Source organism: Cherax quadricarinatus, chromosome 35 (genome assembly GCF_038502225.1).
Source record: "Cherax quadricarinatus isolate ZL_2023a chromosome 35, ASM3850222v1, whole genome shotgun sequence".
Classification (NCBI taxonomy): Eukaryota; Metazoa; Arthropoda; class Malacostraca; order Decapoda; family Parastacidae; genus Cherax; species Cherax quadricarinatus.
In genome coordinates, this window is record NC_091326.1 from 490,952 (window position 1) to 509,291 (window position 18,340).

Sequence of the window (18,340 nt, forward strand, 5' to 3'; positions counted from 1 at the left end):
AACTATCTTTTACTTGTATAAAATTTTGCGTTCAATACTATTTTAAGTGCTTTTAACCAAGAAAAATGTTGGTAAATATCAAGTGGGAGACTAATAACTTGCTCAAGTCATGGATGACCAAGCACCTTCACTTTACCTATCTCCATAATCCATTACAGCAAAGCCTAAAATTCTTTCATGTTATCAAGAATAATGATACTAAATAAGAAGAAAAAATGCAAAAGCCTTCTTCCAGACAAAGTGATTTTCTACCTGTTGTGGCAGAATTATTATTATTAGTCAATTATTTCTACATGTTAGCAGAATTACTTTGACTAAATATGAAGAATAAATTATGAATTTGGATAGCAAGAACATCTGCATTTGCTGTACGATACAAGAACATAAACCCAACTACCAGCTGTTGTGGGGATACATTCCTGAAAAACAATAAGAGGAAAAATTCAATGATGATATGTATTCCCCACTCCACAACCATTTTCTCTATCAAACTTTACCTTAACACTGAAATGCCATACTGTATATGGGAAATTAAGAACAAAAGTGTAAGGCATTGAACAAAACCTCTAGATGGGATTGATGTTTATGTTAATACAGTAACAGTATTAAGAATACTTACATTCTCTGATGGTATCAAAGGTCCACTGATCGTTGAAAAAGAATTTGTGTCTCTTGATCTCATCAACGCCATTTCCACCCAACCTTGTTAACCTGAAAGAAGTGTGTCAAGTTACTTTCTACAATAATACTAGTTCAGAATGACCAACATACTGATTGACAATATATGAAATTATTCTATAGGAAGTTGCTGTATCAACAAAAGCTGTGCTAAATCTCTTTCCTGAGACATTATTAAAATATAGTAGTTTAGAAGACAAAGGTTCTGTATTTTTTTTTTTTTTAACATGTCGGCTGTTTCCCACCAAGGCAGAGTGACCCAAAAAGAAAGAAAAACCCAAAAAGAAATAAAAAACTTTCTTTATCATTCAACACTTTCATCATCACTCATACTTAATCACTGCCTTTGCAAAGGTGCCCAGATATGACAGCTTAGACCAGGGGTGGGCAAACTTTTCAGTGCATGGGCCACATTCAGAAATTCACAATTTTAAAGGGCCGCCATTTGCGGGTAACGCGTTAATGTTCCACAATATTATTTGGCGTTGCATGGTAACTTTTTTTTTTCAAATTTACTAACATTTTGTTCCCAAATAACATGAGTATATGACTTGATCTTGTCAGGCCGCATGAAAAACTTCAGCAGGCCACAAGTGGCCCACGGGCCATAGTTTGCTCACCACTGGCTTAGACGAATATTATCCCTCCAAACTGCCAATAACCCAAAACCCCTCCTTTAAAGTGCAGGCATTGTATTTCCCATTTCCAGGACTCAAAGTCTGGCTAACCAATTTTTCTGAATCCCTTCACGAAATATTACCCTGCTCACACTCCAACAGCTCGTCAGGTCCTAAAAACCATTCGTCATCATTCACTCCTATCTAACATGTTCATGCGCGCTTGCTGAAAGTCTAAGCCCCTCATCCACAAAACCTCCTTTGCCCTCTCCCTCCAACCTTCAGGGATGACCCTTACTCCGCCTTCCTTCCCCAACAAGTCATTCGACTTTGTTCCATTCTTTAAATGACCAAACCACCTCAACAACCCCTCTGACTAATACTTTTAGTAACTCCACACCTTCTCCTAATTTCTACACTACGAATACTCTGCATAATATTTACACCACACATTGCCCTTGGAAACGACATCTTCACTGCCTCCAGCCTCCTCCTCACTGCAGCATTTACAACCCATGCTTCACACCCATATAAGTGTGTTGCTACCACTATACTTTTGTACATTCCCTTCTTTGCCTCCATGGATAATTTTTTTTTTGTCTCCACTCACCTTTTTTCTTCATCAGTTCCATGGTTAACCTCATCCTTCATAAACCCATCCGCTGACAAGTCAACTCCCAAATATCCGAACACATTCGCTTCTTCCATACTCCTCCCTCCAATCTGATATCCAATTTTTCTTTATCTAAATCGTTTGATACCCTCATGACCTTACTCTTACCTATGTTCACTTTCAACCTTTACACAATCTCCCAAACTCATTCACTAACCTTTGCAACTTTTCTTTAGTATCTCCCAAATGCACAATATCATCAACAAAAGTGCCACAGTTAATATCCAGAGACGAGATAGGATGAAGAGATCAAAAATTTATTCAATAACACATGGCCAAGGCAGATATGGGATGCCTAGACACAGTGAACTGGTGGCATCGGAGGATATTTGCATAAAAAACAAGACTAGGCCTCCTCCATAAAAACAAATGCCACGCATAAAGCAAATCACTCAGCAAAGGGGTGTAAGATCGCACTACATGGTCGTCATCCTGTGCTACTCAAAACTGGCTCACAAAATTTCAATCATGTCTTAATGAAAACATGTTACTTGAGCACATGTTATTCAGTGAAAACTAGAGAGGGGGGGGTAAAGGAGGTTTTGTGGGTAAGGGGCTTAGACTTCCAGCAAGTGTGAGTGAGCGTGTTAGATAGGAGTGAATGGAGACGAATGGTACTTGGGACCTGACGATCTGTTGGAGTGTGAGCAGGGTAATATTTAGTGAAGGATTCAGGGAAACCGGTTATTTTCATATAGTCGGACTTGAGTCCTGGAAATGGGAAGTACAATGCCTGCACTTTAAAGGAGGGGTTTGGGATATTGGCAGTTTGGAGGGATATGTTGTGTATCTTTATATGTGTATGCTTCTAGACTGTTGTATTCTGAGCACCTCTGCAAAAACAGTGATAATGTGCGAGTGTGGTGAAAGTGTTGAATGATGATGAAAGTATTTTCTTTTTAGGGATTTTCTTTCTTTTTTGGGTCACCCTGCCTCGGTGGGAGACGGCCGACTTGTTAAAAAAAAAAAACTTACAGTATACACAAAGTTAATAGCACAACTAAGAACTACTATATACAGTGTTCACAGCTTTTACAGCATGATAACCACAATACACAATACCCTTTTAACTGGACTAACAGAATATTTCTATCATGTACAAACATCTGTGTTTTCTGAGCATCATTATTTCAACCATTTTTATTCAATATTCAGACATGTAGAATTAAATGAGATAATGTACTGGATTTATAGCAGAGTACTATGGATTGTTCATACAGAATGCTCTAGTACAATGAACTGGTAACACACATTTCTTTATGTAGAATGAGGTTATTTTTGACACCCTTAAAAGATTTCAGAAATGAGAATTGAAATAGGCTTTATACTACCACAAATATTAAATCAGAGCCCTGAACAATTAATGCTCTCACAATCTTACCTGTCTGTCAAGAAACCACATATGAGACTCTTCGCTTCAGATGATATTTCTATATCCTCAGGAAATTTAAGGGAGTTTTTATGGTCCATGATTTTGCCATACGTGCCAACTAGAGAATCGGCATAGAAAGGAGTGTCCCCTACTAACATTTCATAGAGGAAAACACCTACTGACCACCAGTCACACTCACGACCATAGACACCCTCACCACCCTGAGACTTTAGAACTTCAGGGGAGATGTAGTCAGGAGTTCCCACAGCTGTGTCAGATCTTACCAAGCCATCCTAGAAAAAAATTACACTATTTCTAAATTATATCTCATGTGTGTGATTTCTGCATTAAATTACAGTTGTTTTGGGGGCTGAAAACTATGATTAAGTTGCATAAACTTTGCAATTTTAACAAGTAAAATGAGCAATTCAAAATACAAGAGAATATAAAACTTCATGCAAGTGTGTATAATTTGTTCATACTTATTGATATCCAAAATTTGAGTGACTTACCTTATCCATCTTCATACAAGTGCCAAAGTCAGCCAGTTTGAGGTGGCCACTGCTATCCAAAAGCATATTGTCAGGCTTCACATCTCTGGGGAAAGAAATTAAATGTTATTCACATGACACACGTAATAATGTACTTACAGTGCATGACAATGAAATTAAACTTTAAATGATGCTATAGCCTCAGAATCTACTGTGAAGCAATGAACCCTCTGAAAATATCAACCTTTAATATTTTTGTGTTTCACAAAGCACAAACAAATTGCTACTTTGCCTCGGTAGGAGACAGCCAGTGTTAAAGGGAAAAAAAAAATTGCTGTGTAGATGAAACTAAACCTAAAGCCATTTAAATATATTTTCTTGTAACGATATCTAAATTCAAATGTAAATATTAGTGATTATGAATATAAAGGGAAGGGAATGTATGAAAGTATAGTGGTACCAACACTCTTATATGGCTGTGAAGCTTGGGTTGTAAATGCTGCAGCGAGAAGGCGGTTGGAGGCAGTGGAGATGTCCTGTCTAAGGGCAATGTGTGGTGTAAATATCATGCAGAAAATTCAAAATGTGAAAATTAGGAGAAGGTGTAGAGCCAATAAAAGTATTAGTCAGAGGGCTGAAGAGGGGTTGTTGAGGTGGTTTGGTCATTTAGAGAGAATGGATCAAAGTAGAATGACATGGAGAGCGTATAAATCTGTAGGGGAAGGAAGGCGGGGTAGGGGTCGTCCTCGAAAAGGTCGGAGGAAGGGGGTAAAGGAGGCTTTGTGGGCAAGGGGCTTGGACTTCCAGCAAGCGTGCATGAGCGTGTTAGATAGGAGTGAATGGAAACGAATGGTTTTTGGGACCTGACAAGCTGTTGGAGTGTGAGCAGGGTAATATTTAGTGAAGGGATTCAGGGAAACCGGTTATTTTTATATAGCCGGACTTGAGTTCTGGAAATGGGAAGTACAATGCCTGCACTTTAAAGGAGGGGTTTGAGATATTGGCAGTTTGGTGGGATGTGTAATAGGACAGTATATATATAACTGGGGCCCTGATATTGTAATTATTTCAGGTCACTTTTTATATTGTATCTTCATATATGCTTCTAAACTGTTTTATCTGGGCGCATCTGCAAAAACAGTGATTATGTATGAGTGAGGTGAAAGTCTTGAATGATGATGAAAGTATTTTCTTTTTGGGGATTTTCTTTCTTTTTGGGTCACCCTGCCTAGGTGGGAGACGGCTGACTTGTTGGAAAAAAAAAAAATATCACCAAAATCATTATTAACCTTTTTGCCATTTTCATAGGTGTAGTGGCACTTTATAATTTATTGTAATGATTACATGTCCCTAACCCAATCTTGTCCCATATTATCATAGGGAAAGTAGGACTGAGTGCACCAATACTGTAATAGTATTAAATCTTAAATACAGTATTAATGTCAGGCATTAGAAAAAAGCTCCAAAAGTTTTATATAGAAGGGGTTTAGATGTGTTAATCTAGTTAGAAGAGGGAATGGGGAAAGGGCTAAGGGATGTGTCTTGAAGGGGTGATGGAATTGGGGGGGGGGGCACTTAAGGCCCAGTTGCCCCTTTCCCTTTATGCCATCCCTGTCAAACATAAAAAAAATTTTATGCCTAAAAATCCACTACATTAGTTTTTAGATATTAGCAGACAATTACAGGATTAGGTATACTTAATACCAGTGCAATAATATAAATTATGAAAACTGATCTAACAGATCTAAAATTTAAAAGTTGGATGCTTGATGAACTTATTTTTTTTAAATTGGACATATGATAATGTTCTGAATCTGAAAGACTATCTTAAATTTATTACTTTCTGCAAGAAAGTAAAAAATACTTCATAAAACTAAAAAATCTCTAATTTATATTTTTTTCAAGTAAAATGACAGAATTATCTACAATTTAGAATTTTCTATACTTCATTATAACATCAAGAAAGGCTAATGCTATGCAAGATTATAATGAAGGAAACTTGCATACAGTCTTGTATTTCGAGGTATGTAAACATGCAGAAAAATCAGAGCATTTAGAGGTTTTTTTTTTTTTTTCAACAAGTCGGCCGTCTCCCACCGAGGCAGGGTGACCCAAAAAAGAAAGAAAATCCCCAAAAAGAAAATACTTTCATCATCATTCAACACTTTCACCACACTCGCACATTATCACTGTTTTTGCAGAGGTGCTCAGAATACAACAGTCTAGAAGCATACACATATAAAGATACACAACATATCCCTCCAAACTGCCAATATCCCAAACCCCTCCTTTAAAGTGCAGGCATTGTACTTCCCATTTCCAGGACTCAAGTCCGACTATATGAAAATAACCGGTTTCCCTGAATCCCTTCACTAAATATTACCCTGCTCACACTCCAACAGATCGTCAGGTCCCAAGTACCATTCGTCTCCATTAGAGGTATATATAATTAAAAAAACAACTACAGATGTCAAGTAAAGATTAATAAGATAATACCCCTTCTATCCTCGATCTATTCAAGTAAATTTAAACTAACTGAAGTGACTGACAAATGTGTATATTCGACCATTACAATAAACTGCATAAATAATACATGTGGCATTAAAAAGATGGCATAATTAGACACTAAGCCTACATGTGTGGTAATGCATATGAAGGAGGGGTGTTAATGTTGCAGTTTAAAAACTGTAGTGTAAAACACCCTTCTGGCAAGACAGTGATGGAGTGAATGATGGTGAAAGTTTTTCTTTTTCGGGCCACCCTGCCTTGGTGGGAATCGGCCGGTGTGTTAATAAAAAAAAAATAACTTGTTTAGGTTAGCCCACATTAATATATAAAAATTCAACCACAGTACACCATGTTATTTATACTATCTCAAATGTAAATTGTATAGTATTGTACATTATTATTATAATCATGGGGGACCATTTAGCCCATAGGATTATACAGCACATGGGGGAGGGGGGATGGAAGGTTTCAGGTTCAATTCAGAGAACCGGAGCACAGATCCAATTCCCTAGATCAAGAGCCCCTCACCAGCATCAAGGAACTTCCTTTGAGGGGATAGTATTGTACAGTATTATATGGTATTAACAAGTTAACTCTTAGCCATGTAGATCTACACGAGTGGGATTTATGATGGTGCTGTAGATCTATGCATAATTCAGAAAGCCCTCAAATCTACTGTGTGACAAATTTTGGCCTAGACAATATAGTGGGTCTGTGTAATTAATTTTAAGCCAGCCCGAAATGCTATGCATAGTATAAGTGGCTTTGGCATGCTGCTCTTATCTGTATTTTTTTGTACCTCTGTATGTATGCTCAAATTGTTAATAAATAAATAAATAAAATAAATAAATAAAAAAAAAATCCTGACCCATGCAGTGCATTGTGGGAATGGGTAACCTCTAACCCTGAGTTTGTGTTAAAATAGTAACTGGGTTTTTTTTTTTGTGTGTGGTTTTCATGGTTTTATTAGCTGTTTCTGGGTGCAAATAGACAGAACTGAAGTCATACTAATGCAGTGGAGATTTTTGTCAGTTAAATATAGTTCTGATGGTTTAAATAGCAATTTCTTGCAATCAATGAACAAAATAGAAGACATGCTAGCAAAATAGCCAGGAATAAGAATTAGTTTAAAACAGACCTCAAACTGAGTGAAATCAAGGTTACGTAAAGGTGCTCCCCGACCTCCAACTCTGCACCTACATAATTCTGCAAGTCTTGCATCAAATTTTGAATTTTTGGTTTCACTACCTTAAGGAAAACATTCTCAACCAGTTTAGAGAAGAATTTTTCTTGTATTTTCCAAAAACTGAGAGATGGAAGGAGCATGAAATTTGTGGGCCTTGGACAGTTTTAGGGTTAGAAGAGTATTAGAATACTTTCCTCTTGTATTTAATAACAAAAATTGAATAGTAATTTTTGTATTACTAATAAATTTGTTAAATTAATATGCCCTATTTAAGAACGGTAATTGTTAAGACGTCCTCAAAAATGTTGCACATGATATGGGCTCCGCAAAAAATGCAACTCTTTATGTATCAAAATTTTTAATTTGACACATCTTTATAATGTACTTTTAAAAATAAACTTCAGTTTAAGTCTGACTGAAATGCACTTGGATAAAAAAAAAGTCAATACAAAATTTTATAATGAACAAAGTCTGAAAATCAGTAATTAAACAAGAACAAATTAAAATAACAAACCTGTGAACAAAGCCCATGGAGTGGATAGCATCAAGTGCCAAAACAACTTCAGCACAAAAGAATTTAGCCCATTTCTCTGGTACATCATAGTTGGACATGAGGTTCACCAAGTCACCACCTATAAAGGACAATTATACAATCTATGGTAGATATGTTTAAGAGCAGGCAATCCCTATGACTACTGAGCGAGGGGCTACTTTAAGCTGAAGGTTCACTCCCCAGAGCTGCCAAGTTAATAGATATAGTTAAAAATAGTCTTTAAATTTTAGACACTTCTTACTTCTATGACACTCTTGTTTAGCCACATGCTAAAAACCTTAAACTTTGATACCCACCCAGATTAAAAAAAAAAATGATTAAAAGCCTTTCTATTTGTAGCTTTATACATGCTGTGGAAAGAGAGACATTTAGACACCATAAATACAGACTTACAAAATCAAGAACTTCAGAAAACTGAAATATTTTCACTAAATCCTCCAAAATCAGAAACCCAGGAAAGTGCCTGAAATCCAACAACAGTTTCTTAAACCCTAAATCTACTCTACAGTTAATTCTTTGGGAATGGAAGCCAACACCCAATTAAGATAAGTAGATCAATTACCCATTTTACAGACTTGGCCTAATCAATTGAAAATGAAATAATACAAAACTAAGAATTATTAAAAAAGACAAGTCAAGTGTATGCTGAATTTAAGTAACAGTTTCCATGATCTGTCTGCCATTTTACATGGTCATGAAACATGATTCTGATGTCTAGACATCTTGCTATCTCTGCTTTTTTCTATGTTCACTTTTAATATATTACTCTTACATACTCACTCAAATTTGGTAACTGCCCTTTGCAACTTGTCTTCAGACTCTCCCAAAACAACTGTGTCATTGGAAATGAGATACTGTGACAACTCCCTTGTTATATAAGATCCAACGTCTTTTAATTCCATACCTCTTCCCAAGACTTTAGCATTCACTTCTTTACAATCCATCCATCAATATATTAACCCTTTAACTGTGTCCAACACTATTGTAGACAGGTGATGACTGTACTTGTTGGGCAGTTTTCTGTATATTCAAATACACCACCTGCCAATATTTTTGTCCTCCAGAAACTGTTTGGGTCTCCTACAGTCTCTTCAAGCCTTAGAAAAAAATCTAAGACCAGGCAGGTCCATGCCATGCATTTTGGGAGGTAACACAGACTAACTAGTGTAAGAAAAAATGAAACCAGGACCTGTTCCACCATCAACTACCCTACCAGCAAACAACACGTGGAACTGGCAGGAAGATGCCTTATTTATTCTAAATTTATCACAATTTCATGACACTAGTAGTGAAATTCAGTCATAAAGCACACTATACTGATTCATCCTAGGATAACCCAATAGAAAAATAATGTGACATATCCACATTTCAACAAGTATTACACCTCAAAACAACTGTACTAAGATTTTCTTGCTAATATTTTTTATATTGGTCTTGAAGACGTTATGCACGCAGAGAAATTACATTATGTTAACATAACCCAGGCTATTCCCTAGCCTGGCTATATAACAATAATCTATGTAAAGTAAAAGGACACAAATGCAACTAATGCGACATTTTATTGTGGCAACGTTTCGCTCTCCAGGAGCTTTATCAAGCCATTACAAACAATACATGGACACACCAATCATCTCATGAAATTCAGAGACACCCAATTAGTGATCAAAGAAACTAATTTCCGCAGACGCAAGTGCCTCGAATCAGCACTGATCGCTGTTTCGAATACAATTAAACAAAACAACAGCAGTTTCACAATCTCCGAAGTCTTAGCAAGAATCCTCCTGAAAACAGTAAACCCTGCCATCACATAGTCTCTCCTGTTATACTACACAAAGCACATTACAGAGAGTGAACACTGAAACAAGCTGCCTCTTTCCAGTCTATATTTGTCCAACCTATTTTTATGTTACCCAAGTAATAGCTTTTATATCCTTTTACTCATGTACGAATTAATTGCTCTACCATATTGTATTACTTTTGTCACTACTACTACTACTACCACCACTAGTGAACATCGAAATGGTACCTCACTAGTATTGCACCTCACTCTGAGCCTTTATATACCCTCTGTGTCCATGTATTGTTTGTAATGGCTTGATAAAGCTCCTGGAGAGCGAAACGTTGCCACAATAAATGTCACATTAGTTGCATTTGTGTCCTTTTACTTTACATATTGTCGGTAATTCTACCAACTTTATTACAACAATAATCTAGGAAAAGCCAATATATGGCAGTCAAACAATTTGACTTATCACTATATTTTGAAGTGTGTTACACCTTGAAACAATTGTAATATTATAATTAATCCTTGTAAATATTATAGGACCAAAGAATTAACAAAAATTAAAAAAGAAATTATTTACACAAGTTTATACTGTATATTCCAAGTAAAGCAATGTTGGGTTATGCATTTCTGGAAGTTTGATGTACTGATGAAATACATCTAATATAAGAAATTAGTGTACACAATATTAAAAACAATACAAACTCAAAAACAATCAAAATTTGGCATCAATACACCATAAAATGTAAATAATGCTAGCACAAGTACGCCACTGTTGCTGATGCGTGATCATTTTTTTGCCAACATCAACGCACCATAAAATCACAAGCCTTTATCAGATTCCACTCATTTTAGTCTTATTCAATTGATAAAAATACATTGTTAATCTAAGATTTTTTTTTTTTTTTTTAAAAACTTGCCTTCAATATGCATCAGAACTGACGGGGTAATGTGGGGAACTTTCTTTCAATATAAATTAGAAATGAGGATAAAGTGAGGGTACCTACCTTTAATATGAATCAGAACTGAAGGTGAGGTGCAGAACTTGCCTTCAATATCAATCAATACTGAGGGTGAGGTGAGGAAACCTACTCTCAGTATATATATATACCTCAGAACTGAGGGTGAAGTGAAGTGAAGAAACCTACTTTCAGTATATATATACCTCAGAACTGAGGGTGAAGTGAAGTGAAGAAACCTACTTTCAGTATATATATACCTCAGAACTGAGGGTGAGGTAAACAAACCTACCTTCAATATGAATCAGAACAGAGAACACTGCGAGCAGCCTATGTGAGCGAGCCTACCTTTACTATATGGCTCAAAATTCAAGGTGAAACACACTGAATGTGCAAAGCAAAAAGATAAGGTTTCTTTCATATAGCTTTCCATTTACTTGAAGCTACAATTTGAAAAAAATGCTTAGCTTATTAATTTTTAAGCAATATAACCACTTTGTGGTTTCCTCACCTGGCATGTAATCCATAACCATGTAAAGGAACTTAGAATCCTGGAATGCAAAATGAAGTTGCACAATCCATTCGGAATTAGCGTGAGCCATGATGTCCCGCTCCTCCCAAAAAAATGCAGAATCTGATCGCTTGATCATTTCAATCTTGCTCAACAGTTTCATAGCATATACCTGAAAATACAAAATTAAGAGATTTGTTTGTAGAAATAAAATCCTCATGGAAACAAATTTATAGAATTAGTAGCATATGTCATTTGAAATCTTTTTTTTCAACATACCTTTTTAGTAAATTTATGTCTAACAAGCTGAACTTCGCCAAATGCCCCCCTGCCAATGACTTTAATGTTGGTAAAATCTTCAGCTCGCATTCGCAATAGCTCCACATCCAGTATGGACTCACGATCTGCAAGCAATTTTTTTTATATATAATAATTTAGTGCATATATGAAGAATAAGTGATTCCACTCCTAGTACCTACTTTCTCACATTTTTTTTAAATTTATTACATTAGCATATGCATATGCTTGGATTAGTGTCAAACACTGATTGTGTCCAAGTGCTTTCTTACTTTTCACATGAGAGCTTGTATATATAAACATTTCCTGCACTATAAAGGAGGGGTTTGAGATATTTGCTGCTTAGATGACATCTAAACTCTCATATCTGTGCACATCTGGCAAGACACCAATAGTGTGAATGATGGTGAAAGTGTTTCTTTTTGGGTTACCCTGCCTTCGTGGGAAATGACCAGCATGTTAAAAAAAAAAAAAATAATTTATGAAGCTATACTGGGAGACTGGTTAGCCAAATGGGAAGCAATGCCTGTACCTCGACCTGTACTCCCTGGGAGTGCTACGAGTACAATTTGAGAAAACACAATAAGTGTCTGGGATCCAAGACTGTTCAGCCAACTCCCATCATACATAAGGTAAATTACCAATAGTCCCCTAGCTGTCTTCAAGAGTGAAATGGTCAAAGACCTAAAGTCAGTGCCCGGTCAGCTAGGCTGTGGCTCATACATTGCATTACATGTGGCCAACCTGGTTGAGCAGGCCCTGATCTACCAGGAGGCCTGGTCAAGGACTGGGCCTGAGGGGCATTGACCCCCAAAACACCTCCAGGTAGAGGCGTGATAACGCTGCAATTTAAACTGTGATGTCTGCAAAGCTCTGGCATGACAAGTACTGAATGAATGATAAGAGATATTTTCCATTTTTTGGGGTAACCCAACCTTGCTGAGAGATGGCTGGCATAGTTAATAATTTTAAAAATCATGAAATGAGATTCACAATACTCACTGCTCTACAACTATTACTTAATTTTCAAAATTATACAAGATTTACTTTTTAAATTACAGCAAACCCTTGGTATTCACAAGAGTCTTGTTCCCTGAAAACACTATTGTACAGAGGATCCCTGACTTACAAACATCAAGCACTAGAAAAGTATTTTTATTTTTGTGTGCAGGTTTTTTAATATTTTTCTGGGTATAATTAAAACTACCAGGTTTATGAACTTTATTAGAAACTGATCTTCAAATTTACACTGTACTAAATCTCTTGATAACTACTGTACCATATACTGAAAAAATTAAGTATAGTTATACACTTAACCCTTTCAGGGTCCGTCCCGTAGATCTACGGCTTTACGGTGAGTGTCCAAACCGTAGATCTACGCCATGAGCTCAGCTCACTCTGATAAACTGTGAGTGGTACATTTGGGCCTAGATATGAGAGAATACATCTATGTGGTATGTGTGCACCACATAAAACAGATCCTGCAGCACACTGTGTATAATGAGAGAAAAAAACTGAAATCATGATTTTTCGATTAAAACAGCGACTTTGCAGTGTTTTTTCGTATGTTTTTTATAGTTGTATTTGCGATTTCTTGGTCTCATTTGATAGAATGGAAGACATATTACAGAAATAGAGATGATTTTGATTGGTTTTAGCACTGGAAATGGCTTGAAACTGAGCTCAAAGTAGCGGAAATGTTAAATTTTTGCCGATATTCAAGAGTAAACAAACGACCTCACACATCTAATACACGTCAGCTGGTGGGTCTAATATACATTCACAAATATGGTGATGATATTTATACAATTATTACAGTATTGCATAACAGTAAATCTTCTATTTTTTGGTGTGAATAAAAAATCATTATGTGAATAAAAAATCAAAATGGAATTTATTTGTAAAGCCTCAAACTGTAACTAATGAACAGAGGAAATGTTAGTTTAGTTCCAGGAATACCTACGTTGTTTATTCTGGAGCCTATTTTGAAATTGGAATATTTTGAACTTTGTGTTAAATTGGCCAAATTAACAATTTCCGATCACTTTATTTTGTAGTTGAAACAGTTGACTTGGCGATTTCTTGTGCTCAATCGATAGAATAGAAGTAATACTAGTGAAATAGCTAAGAATTTGGTTGATTGGAATAATGTAATTGGCCTAAAATGGGAGTCAAAGTCGGCAAAATCGCCGATTTGTAAATATCGCTGACACATCAAAATTCGCAAGAGCATAATTTCGTCAATTTTCCACCAAATTTCGTACTTTTTGTTTTATTACCTTCACAAAAAGATTCTCTACGATTTCATAAGAAAAAATAACAAATTTTTTTTTTTTAAATTCTTGGACACTGGTGCGTGACTTCAGATTTTGGCCTTGGACCCTGAAAGGGTTAAACTAATTTTTTCAACAATCTGAGCAGGAAATAAATTTATGCATAAGAAATGAATCAATAAACTAATAAAGATTGGTAAAAATTTTAGTGACATACACTTAAAAAGTTAAAAACCAATAATATAATTAATAGTATACTAGAAAACTACTGATTAAAAACTTGAACACCAAAGCCCAAAGTAACTTTTGATAAATAGAAAATACACAAGCATTAACACTCCAACTTACATCTATTAATGAATGCCTCCACATTTTTGTTTCTTCTGATGGCTTGATGATCGCAGTCTGCGACCATCGCCTGCATTGCATCCTGAGGACATAAAGCAGTATTAGTGATTAATGAAAATGATCCACATATGAGAACATAAATGTCATTTCCAAGGGGTAAAGTATTTATTATTACAGAACTATTTTAGCCAGGAAATAATCTGTTGTATTGCCTCAAAAAAATTTTTATTTACTTATTTCATTCAAGTCTAAACATAAAAATTCAAAAGTGTATGAATCTGTAGTGGAGGGAAGGTGGGGTAGGGGTCAGCCTAGGAAAGGTTGGAGGGAGGGGGTAAAGGAGGTTCTGTGTGTGAGGGGCTTGGACTTCCAGTAAGCATGCATATATGTATGTGTGTGTGTGTGTGCGCATGTGCGCATGTGTGCACGTGTGTGCGCGTGTGTGCGTGTGTGTGCATGCGCACGCGCGTGCGCGAGCATGCACTAGATAGGAGTGAATGGAGGCAAATAGTTTTTAGGACTTAATGTGTTGTTGGTGTGTGACCAAAGTAACATTTATGAAGGGATTCAGGGAAATTGGCAAGCCGGACTTGAGTCCTGGAGATGGGAAGTACTACAGTGACTGCACTCAGAAGCAGTTTTATAACTGTAGTGTAAGCATGCCTCTGGCAAGACAGTGGAGTGAATGATAATGAACATTTTTCTTTTTACAGGCCACCCTGCCTTGGTGGGAAATGGCCAATGTGTTAATAAATAACAAAAAAAATTCAAATATTTATATACATAGCTACTGGTCAATTATTCTTTCTGTAATTCATGAACTGCCTTAATTATAATTAATGATGTTTTAAACAGTAATTTTAATTCATGTTATGTATCACCATTAAAAATAAAATTTTCATTTCCCTTCAAATCAAGCATGTGTACACTGTGCAGTAGCCACATAAATGGTCCCAACAATGTCACTTAAAAACCATAACCAACCTTCTTCCTAACCAACACTATGCCTACACAACATCCCAGACCATTCCAACACACCATTAATGGCTTCCTCCATCACTATACCTCTCAACAGTACTGAAAATCTCATACAAAATAAAATATGGAAGAGAGCTCCAAAGAATCTAGACCTGACAAAAGATTTTGAAGGGTTTGAGGCTGACCCTGACAACCTTACGCCTGTTGTGAAATCTATTGTGTCCTTCGGGAAGTCCATGGGGTTGGATGTGAGTGGCAAGGATGTGGATGAGTTGGAGGAAGACTACAGCGAAGAGCTAACCACTGAAGAGCTGCAAGACCTTCAACTGGAACAGCAACAGATTGCAGCTGAGGAAATTGCTCCAGAGGAGGAGGAAAAGAGAGGGGAGAATGTGCCTTCTTCGGTGATTAAGGACATTTGTGCAAAGTGGAGTGAGGTGCAAATTTTTGTGGAGAATTATCACCCTAACAAAACTGATGCAAGCCGTGTCTGCAACATGTTCAATGACAATGTCTAGTCCCATTGTAGGCAAATCTTAAAGAGACGCCAAAAACAGGTCTCTCTGGACAGATTTTTTGTGCGACAGGGGTGCAGTGACTCTCAAGCTGGTCCAAGTGCCAATAAAAGACAAAGAAGGGAATTAACCCTATATAGGGCTTTGATACCTAAGTCCTTATGGAGGGGGATTCCCCTTCCAAACAATAACCTCAACTCCTTCTCACCTCCTCACCTTCTTCCATACACTAACAAGAGTTTTAACAAAGGTATGTAATGTTCATTTACCATTAAAATTAGTTATTTATATTTATTTCTCATTGTTTTCTGTATGTAAAACTACAGTGGAACCCCAAATTTCAGCAGTAATCCGTTCCAGGAGCTAGGCCTAAACTTGAAATGGCCGAAAGACAAAGCAATATTTCCCATAAGAAATAATGTATATACAATTAATCCGTTCCAGACCCACAAAAATATTCATAAAAAATACATTTTTTAAAGAATAACTATAGTTTTGCATACACACAACAGAGATAAATACATATATATTACACAATACATGTATTTAAATTTTAATTTATGTAAACATTTAAAATAACATTTACTTACCTTTATTGAAGAGACTTGCTGGCATCTGGAAGATAGGGAGGACTTATTGTTTGGAAGGGGAATCCCCTTCCATAAAGACTTTAGGTAACAAGTCCTTATCTGGGGTTACTTCCTTCTTTGTCTTTAAAGGCCACTAGCACCAGCTTGAGTCACTGGACCCCTGTCACACAAAATAACTGTCAAGAGTGCTCTGTTTCTGGCATCTCTAAGATTTCCCTGAAGTGGGACAAGGTTTTGTCACTGAACATGTTGCAGATATGGCTTGTTTCAGCTTGGTTAGGGTGATACTTTTCAACAAAAGTTTGCAACTCATTCCACTTTGCACACATGTCCTTAATCTCTGAAGAAGCCACCTCCTTCATTCCTCCTCCCTCCTCCTCTGAAGCAAGTTCCTCAGCTGTGGTCTGATGCTGTTCCAGTTGAAGCTCTTGCAGTTTGTCAGTGGTTAGCTCTTCCCTGTGGTCCTCCTCCAACTCTTCCACATCCTCAGCACTCACCTCCAATTCCATGGACTTGCCCAATGCCACAATACCTTCCACACCAGGCAGAGAGTCGGCAGGGTCAGGGTCAGCCTTAAACCCTTCAAAATCCCTCTGGACAACACATTGTGGCCATAATTGTCTCCAAGCAGAGTTCAAAGTCCTGGAAGTCACTCCCTCCCAAGCCTTACCTATAAGGCTTATGCAATGGAGGATACTGAAGTGCTTCCTCCAGAACTCTCTTAGGGTCAACTGAGTGTCTCAGGTCACTTCAAAGCACCTTTCAAACAGTGCTTTGGTATAGAGATCTGTGAAGTTAGAAATGACCTGCTGGTCCATGGGCTGGAGGAGAGGAGTGGTATTAGGAGGCAAAAACTTAACTGTTATAAAACTGAAGTCCATAGACAATAGGTCTTCCAAGTTTGGAGGATGAGCAGGAGCAGTGTCCATTACCAGGAGGCACTTGAGTGGCAAATTATTTTCCATGAGGTGTTTTTTCACATTGGGGCCAAACACTTCATGGACCCACTCTTTGAAAATTTGCCTTGTGACCCATGCCTTATTATTTGCTTTCCACAAGACACAATTTATTCTTGATGACATTGTTTTTCTTGAACACACTGGGATTTTCTGAGTAATACACCAGTAAAAGCTTTACTGTAAAATCCCCACTAGCATTAGCACAGAACAGAAGAGTTAGCCTGTCTTTCATAGGCTTGTGCCCTCACAGTGCCTTTTCCTCCTGAGTAATGTAGGTCCTCTGACATTTTCTTCCAAAACAGGCCCGTTTCTTCACAACTGAACACTTGTTGGGGTTTAAATTTTTCAGTCTCTATGTACCCCTTAAATTCACTCACGAAGTTTTCAAGCGGCACATTTGTCTGAACTTGCTGCCTCACCATACCTTACCACACTGTGTATGCCACTACGCTTCTTAAATCTGTCAAACCAGCCTCTGCTGGCCTTAATTTCACTAGCATCAGCACTGGTTCCAGGCATTTTCTTTATAAGATCGGCATGCAACTACCTTGCCTTCTCACAAATGATCGACTCTGAAACACCATCACCCGCTATCTATTTATTGTTAATCAACACCAACAACTTCTCAACCTCTTCAACTGTTTGTGATCTATTTTTGGATAACATGACAACACCTTTCGCAACATCAGCTTCTTTGAGTTCTTTTCTCTTCACCAGGATAAAAGTGAGAGTTGCTTTGTCTTTGCCGTACATCCTGGCAGGCTCCCCCACAAAAACGCCACTCTTGTATTTTTCTACTATCTCCTCCTTCACTGCTATGGTGTTCCTCACTTTCTTTACCACAAGGCCATGGATGGCTGCCTGGCTGGCTGACTGCCTGGCTGACTGCCTGGCTGGCTGGCTGCAGGATGAGAGTGCAGGATAATGTTCACTCAAGGATAAACAACGCTAGACTGGCTTACGATGCCTGCACGAGCAGGCAGACAAGTCTGGTACACCGGCCATAACTCGGGGCAACAGCCAAAAAGCAGGGCAAAATTTGGCCGAAA

General features: G+C 37.3%; 1 protein-coding gene across 1 annotated transcript in view; it reads right to left on the bottom strand.

Annotated features, from left to right (window-relative positions):
* The window catches only part of Rok (Rho kinase), a 147,892-nt gene that overhangs the window by 121,445 nt on the left and 8,107 nt on the right, over window positions 1-18,340 (bottom strand). The window contains exons 3-9 of the mRNA XM_070091512.1: window positions 14,250-14,331; window positions 11,611-11,735; window positions 11,332-11,503; window positions 8,040-8,157; window positions 3,853-3,937; window positions 3,350-3,633; window positions 620-711 (exon numbers count right to left, since the gene is read on the bottom strand). Of these exons, the coding sequence (XP_069947613.1) occupies window positions 620-711; window positions 3,350-3,633; window positions 3,853-3,937; window positions 8,040-8,157; window positions 11,332-11,503; window positions 11,611-11,735; window positions 14,250-14,331 (958 nt within the window). The remainder of the gene's footprint in view (window positions 1-619; window positions 712-3,349; window positions 3,634-3,852; window positions 3,938-8,039; window positions 8,158-11,331; window positions 11,504-11,610; window positions 11,736-14,249; window positions 14,332-18,340) is intronic.